We start from the raw sequence: 7,259 nt of genomic DNA, 5'->3' as shown, positions 1-7,259 counted from the left end.
ATAAGCCTATAGCAGTAATTCTTTTATTCAAGCCATCACATTCCACTCCATGGAATCTACAGGCTCATGGTCATATCATAGTTTGAACTGCATCCAGTCAAGCTCTAAAATGCCCCCAGTCTTTAATGGCCCCAACACTGCTTAAAAGTCCAACATCCAAAGTCTCGTCTGAGATTCAAGGCAATCTCTAAACTGTAGCTACCTGTAAATTAAAAAAAAAAAAAAAGCAAATTGCATATTTCCAACATATAATGGCAAAGGCTAACATTCCAAAATGGAGAAAATGGGATATAGAAAGGACAAAGAGGCCAAAGGAAGGCAACCCAGAATGGCAAACACTAAAGCCTGTAGCTCTATGTCCCATGTCAGAGGACTTAGATGGCTCTGTCCTTTCAGTTTTGCTACCTGAAACATAAATCTAATTAGACTGGATTCACTTCATTTATGCAGCTCTCCTGGAGAGATATTTAACAACTCTGACATCACTAACAACCTTGTGGTCAGGCTTCATTTTTCACAACTTGATACAATGGCCCCTCAGGACCTTCATGCAGGGATTACCCTGACACATACTGCTTAGCTTTATCCGCTCTCTGTAATTGGCAAAGAATCTACAAGCCCTGCACTCTTTCAGCATTCATGCCTCTGAGGCCACCACAAGAATGACACTGCCATCTTAGGCTGCACACTTGGGATGGAGCCACACTCCCCTGAACCCCATTAGCAGCTGCTTATGTTTGCTGTTGCATTCTAGGAACACAAACCATCCAGGACCCTCTTTCCCAAGTCATAAGCTTAGCTGGGTGGAGTCTTGCCTTCCATTTATTCAACTGCAGAGCAGGCCTCTCCTTAATGGTGGTAACCTCTGTAACAATCACAGTCCCTCTTCTAGCAAATATTTCTCTCTCCAAACTGTACATTTTGTATTTCTTTTTCCCCTTTTCATCATAGACTTGCAAAAGCATTATCAATAATCATGCCACAAATGCATTACACAGCACTGTAATTTCCTCTGCCAAAGAAATTACAGTTCCTATGACCAAGAAAAATTATTGTTAAAATATTCATATTTTCCAAAATAATTTATAGAGTCAAGGCAATTCCTGTCAAAATGCTAGTGGCACTGTCCACAGAACTAGAAAAATAATCCTAAAATGTATATGGAAGTATAAATGTCCCAGAATAGCCAAGTAACCCTGAAGAAAAAAAAAAGAACAAGGTTTGGAAACATCATGATATTGCATAGTCAAAATGGAAGCAACTATAAAGCATGGTATTGGCATATCAAAGACACAGAGCAGTGTAAAAGAGAAATAACTGTATGCATTTATAACCAAATGACCCTTTAAAAGATGGCAATAAAACCCACAGTAGCAACTCACATGATGTAGAATGAAACACAAAGTCTTCTCTCTGTAGCAGAACCAACACAGATGATCCAATGCCTTAATGAAAGATCTGAAACTGCTCAAAGAAAACATGTTAGAAGGGACGCAATGTCTAGACACATGCAACAGTTTCCTGGATAGAACTACTTTATAAAATTTAGCCTTAGGTGAGTTCTTAGGAATAGGGCAGAAGATGCCCAGTTTCTCAGACAAAAATAGCACAGAAATAGGCTCTAGTCCAATTGCTAACATTGTTCCCTTCTGAAACCTTGTGAGCCAGACAACTGCATTCTGCATTACTCTCCGCACTGGTCTTCCATGCTCCTACTAATGTCTGCTTCAAACTTCCAACCACTTTTCTTAACCAAAGTTTCAGTCTTCCATTGTCCTCTAAAAAATATGGTCATGGTCTACATAGCAACAGCCTAATCTCTGGTTTCCAACCTCTTCAGTTAGTTTTCTGTTGCTGTGATAAACACCATGACCAGAAGCAACTTACAGAATGAAGGGTTTATTTAGGCTCACTGTTCCAGAGAGATAACCAATCATCATGGCTGGGAAGCATGGCAGCAAACAGTAGGCATGGCTACTGGAGCAGGAAGCTGAGAGCTCACATCCTCAACTGCAAGCAGGAAGCAGAGAGAGCACCTGGAGGTTCGGTGAGACAATAAACACTCCAACTATAAACCTTATGGTATACTACCTCCAGCAAGGCCACACCTCCTAGACCTCCCGCAAACCATACCACTGAGAACCAAGTGTTCAAATATATGAGCCTATGCGAGATATTTTTATTTAAACCACCAGAATTAAAAGTTAAATTTAATATGAATTGGAGACAGCAGAAACTCTGTAAAAGGGCACTCTCCTGGTTATGGCTTTATAAGTAGTTTACCATATTAGGCAAACTAGTGCTGTGCTGGTAACTGGTCCTGGTTGAAATATTGAAAAATATTAAGTGCTAATAACTATAAAGGAAAGTACCTAGATGTTAGGAAGAAATGTTACTGCATACTTAGGTCTACTGGTGGATCTCTGTGACAGGCTGTCACTATGTAGTCGAAGCTGTTCTCAAACTCATGGTGTAGCCAAGGGTGGCCCTGAACATATTATCCTCTTGCCTCGGCTTTCCAAATACTTAGATTGTAAGCCAGTGTGTCACAATGCCAGGATCATACCTATACCTTAAAAGAGCCAGACTCTGGTGTCCTCAACTTCCTGAATGATATGATCCCCAGTGAACTGCAAAGAATTTCTAAAGTAACTTCTAAAGATTGACATTTTCTCTGAAATCTGTGTGTCTCTCACACACAAACATTTAGAAACAAGTTTTTGAAAATTACCCAAATTGAATGGAAACAGTTCTATCCTGGCTTTTCTTTTAGTCAACTGATAGGTGTGTATGTGTGCATTGTTATATGTGTGACTAAAATACACACATATATAACTATTGGTAAATTACTAAAATTACTATGACATTAGTGTAGCATTAAAAACAAAATTTTAGTGCCTGCCAAGGGTTAATGTAGTGATTTCAACTCTCAGGATACTGAGGCAGGACAAGCACCAGCTCAAAGCCAACCTAGGGTACACAGTAGAGCCAACCTGGGCTACAGGGAAAGCCTCAGTAAAGGACTGCTAATTTTAGACTGGCCTAATTGCTATACAAAATTTAGCACACAACCTAAAGGAGAAATTCTTTATGATGAAAGATCAAACAAAACTCCTGCCACCCACATTCATGATTAAATGGCTGTGCCCATCACAGTATGAGATTCCTTCTGGATTAGGTTAGCTGAGGCATGAATAGCTAAAATCTTTTTTCTCAAGTGGATGCTCTGATGACGTATGGTGGATGATGCACAGAAGAGTCATACTTGTGGCACTCTAACATGATCAGTCAGTAACAACCTGACACATGAAGTCAAGAGTTCCATGAGTACACAAAGGAAAAGACCATGGAGAAGGGGACATTGCCTTTACACAAAGAAAAGAGACCATGGAAAAGACACTGCCGTTCGTTACCTGAGCTCAGGTGTTGTAGTATCTATATCTACTGGCTTGCTCATGGTGATTAGGGAAGAAGTTTCTTACTCCAAGTTCAGAGCTACGCCTAAGAGAAACTGGTTCTGAACACTACCAGGCAACCATTTACACTAAATCACGACCCACTTACCAAGACAAAAACTTCTCCAGCTGTTGATAGTTCTGAGGAGGGTCATGCTTCTGGTAACAAATCTAACTACCTTAGAATTGACAATTGGTGTTTTCCCCAAGAATTTGTGGAGCTTAATTTTTCAGCTAAACCCTGAGAGACAGATTCCTCATTCCCCATGTCAAGTCCTTTGTTTTAGTAAATGACATATAGTGCAACAATTTACCTGTTCAGTAATTGTACCGTGTCCTGCTCCCCAAATTTCAGGGTGAAACAGCAAAGCATGTTAAAAACAACAGGGTGCAGATGAGAGTCTATTTGACATATATAATCTGAAACTTTAACTATACATGTGATTAATATTGCAGGACCTAATGGAAGACAAATAAGATAATCATTTTCAAATACTAACTGGGTAAGTAGAAAAACTCCTTTACTAATTGAACTTAGACACAGAAAACAGTTACTTGGGAAGGGCACTAAGACAGGTTCCACCCCATCCCCAGAGTTTTCCTTTCGTACAAACCTGTGTGGTTTTGACAAATTCCTCATTTCAAACTGTGAATGGACCTTTTTCTAAGCCCAAGCAATAAACGTAATTAATTACTTGAGAAAATAATCTGATGAAACAGTACACTGTCCAAATTTAAGCATTATTCAAACACATTTCAAATGCTGAAGTTTCAAAGGGAGCATTTTATTTACACATTAAGTTATCCTCATCAACATATACACACACCGACACACTGACTGTTCTGCAAGGAACAAAGGATGTCTAGATATCTCAAAGGGAAATGAAAAATTTAAAATAGATTATTTTTAGTATTGTGGGCAGTTACATACACATCACTTACAAAGCTATTACTGATCTGTCCAAGGAAGCAGAGCGGTACAGAGGGAGGAAGTGTGCATTCAGGAGTGACACGACTGAGGTCTCAACATGAGAAAGCTGACAAAACGTGGGTTTTCGCTGTGAAATTTCTCTGCCAAACATGGGCACAGGTCTGTCAATGGGCAGTAGATTGCAGTCCATCTTTCGCACAGTACCGTGCAGAGGCATCACATGAGACTGCTCAGTCCTTCTCTGCGACCAGCTTCAGAACTTTTCCAATTGCGATTGTCTTACCCTCATCTCTTAGAGTGAAACGACCCATCTGAGGAAAATCTTTAAATGTCTCTAGGCAGATGGTTCCTGCTGTCCTTAACCGGGCAATGCACACTTGATCTTGCTTCACAAAGCGGGGCCGAGTCTTGCTTTTTTCTCCAGATTTTTTGTCCACTAAGGAGATTAAGGCTGTTATCTCAACTTCCTCTATACAAGTGTGAATGTGAAGCACCGCATTGTAACCTGGGCAGATGATAGACTTGTGCTCAATGATCACTATCTGAACATCAAATGTGCGTCCAGAGTGGCAAAGATTACTGGGTTCACAAAGTATGAAGCCGGGAAGAATCTCCTCTTCTTCAATCCCTTTCAGTCTGATTTTGAGGTTCTCACCTGGAGCTACAAAATCAGTCTCGGCGTCATCGGACACGATTCCTAGAACTTCCACACTATGCTTGTTTGGCATCATCACAAGCTGCTGGCCTTTATAAATGGATCCCGATTCCAGCTTTCCCAGGACCACAGTGCCCATATCCTTGTACTTATCCACAATTGGCAACCTAATGGGCCCATCAATGGACCTGTTGAAGTTTGGCAAACTATCCAAATACGGAATAAATGGTAATCCAGTGTACCAAGGACAGAAATCAGATTGCTCTTTAATATTTGCTCCAGTCAGTCCTGAGCAGGGCATAAAGTGAATGTCCTTTTTTGGACTGAAACCAACTTTTTTCAAAAAGGGCACCAGTTTTTCTTTACATTCTTCATATCGCTCACTGCTCCAATCGACCGTGGGATCATCCATTTTATTAATGAGCACTATTAAGTATTTTACCCCTGCTGTTTTGGCCAACATCGCATGTTCTCTTGTCTGTCCACCTTTCTCAAACCCAGTTTCAAATTCTCCTTTCCTGGCAGAGATGACCAGCACAGCTAAATCAGCTTGAGAAGCACCACCAATCATATTTGGCACAAAACTCTTGTGGCCAGGGGCGTCTAAGATCGTGAAATGCTTCTTTTCTGTTTCAAAATAGGCACGGCCCACTTCCACCGTCTTACCCTTGTCTCGTTCTTCCTGGTTTGTATCTAAGGCCCAGGACAAGTACCAGGTCTCTCTATTCTTCTCCTTAGCTTCGCGTTCGTATTTCTCAAGTGTCCTTCTGTCAACCATTCCTGTCAAAAACATTATTTGTCCTCCGATGGTTGACTTGCCGGCATCTACATGCCCAATGAACACTACATTTACGTGTTCTTTCTTAGGAGCACCTGACGGTATGACCACAGATTTTGATTTCCTTATTTCCTCTTTCTCCTCCATCATTTCCTTGCCACTTTCTTCTGGGGGCCCTGCATCTCCCAAAGAACCCTGAGGCTTTGCTTCACTTACTTCTTTAAGCTCCCACGATTCTTCCGGGGCCATCTCCACCTCTCCATTTTCTACAACAGGTTCTGAAAGTTCCATGGTAACAGCTGAACTGGAACCCTCCCACGACACCAAAGATCCATCTATGGAAGGTTCCACAGGTGCTCCCCATTCCATCCTTTTACCTTGAGGCTCCGCGGCGCCACCGCTGCAGGCTTCGTCGCAGCTGGAGACTGTGGGGGCGGGCGGCTGGGCCGATCGGGGCAGGAAGGACGGCACGAACTCCGCTGCGCTTACGCTACAGCTAGGCACGAAAGGTTTGGCGTGGATGTTGAGCTGACTGGTGAAGGCCAAGCTGAGATGCTTGCGCTGGGCCTCGGCTTCAGCGGCCTCAGCGGCTGCCGTGGCTGCGGGGGCGATTCCATCCCCGCTCGGAGCCGAACCCGGGGCTTCCATGTCCACCTGATCCCAGCAGTCGGGAGCCGAGTCGCTGCTGCTGCCGAGATCCATGGTGTGAGCAGCCGGGGTGCGGCGGAGAAGGAGCGAGGTAGGCAGGTCAGAAGGAGAGGCTTCTGCCAGCGGTAGTAAGGCAGGAAGGGCCACGGGCCACGGGCGAGCGACGCGAACCTTAGCGGCGCGGAGGCAGCTAAGCGCAGATGCTGCACCCACAGCTGCGGCGGCGGCAGATATGGCCGCTCAAGGCTCAGCTCCAGTGTGGGAGCGAATCTCCTCCCCCAAATCCCAATCACTTCCGACTCCTCCACCCCTGACCCAACGCCTGTGGTGAATTGACCCCTCGCTGCCATCCGTAGGTTTGTCCCCGTGAGTTCTCAGCCAGAGGCTGAGTCTCCAAGTCCATTTGTTTTTAAGGAGATTTTCTATTTATTTTAGTTCACATGGTCTGGGAGAATAATCTGACCAGGTCCCAATGATTAAGCCATAGATACACCTGACCTAAAATTCTAAAATCTTCACATCAACTGAAAACCCCTATTGAACAAATGGGAGGCAACATGGGGAGGGGAGTGAGAGGGGCCAATAGCGCTTAGATGGGGATTTAGAAAATGTATAAAGGTAGTAATTGAAACTTAAAAACACTTATTAATTTGAAACCCGGAGGTTTTTTGTTCCCATTGGTGCTCCATTAGGTTCCATTTTAAGGACGGGGTTAATGGTCTTTGTAGATTTCCAAGGAAAGCATTTTTTTTTTCAAAAATTGTTCTAATTATTTTATATGCAAGCACCCAG

At 43.1% G+C, this 7,259-nt stretch overlaps 1 protein-coding gene across 1 annotated transcript; it reads right to left on the bottom strand.

The window, feature by feature from the left end:
• Positions 1 to 4,616: 4,616 nt before the first annotated feature.
• Positions 4,617 to 6,521, bottom strand: LOC308415600 (eukaryotic peptide chain release factor GTP-binding subunit ERF3B; the record flags this gene model as incomplete). The annotated part of the gene is made up of 1 exon (XM_080910652.1): positions 4,617 to 6,521. One exon carries the CDS (start codon positions 6,519 to 6,521, stop codon positions 4,617 to 4,619), a length of 1,905 nt encoding a protein of 634 aa, XP_080766778.1.
• Between the last annotated feature and the right edge of the window lie 738 nt (positions 6,522 to 7,259).

This window comes from Micromys minutus (genome assembly GCF_963924665.1).
Source record: "Micromys minutus genome assembly, chromosome: X".
NCBI lineage: Eukaryota > Metazoa > Chordata > Mammalia > Rodentia > Muridae > Micromys > Micromys minutus.
This window is presented reverse-complemented; position numbering and strand designations above follow the sequence as displayed.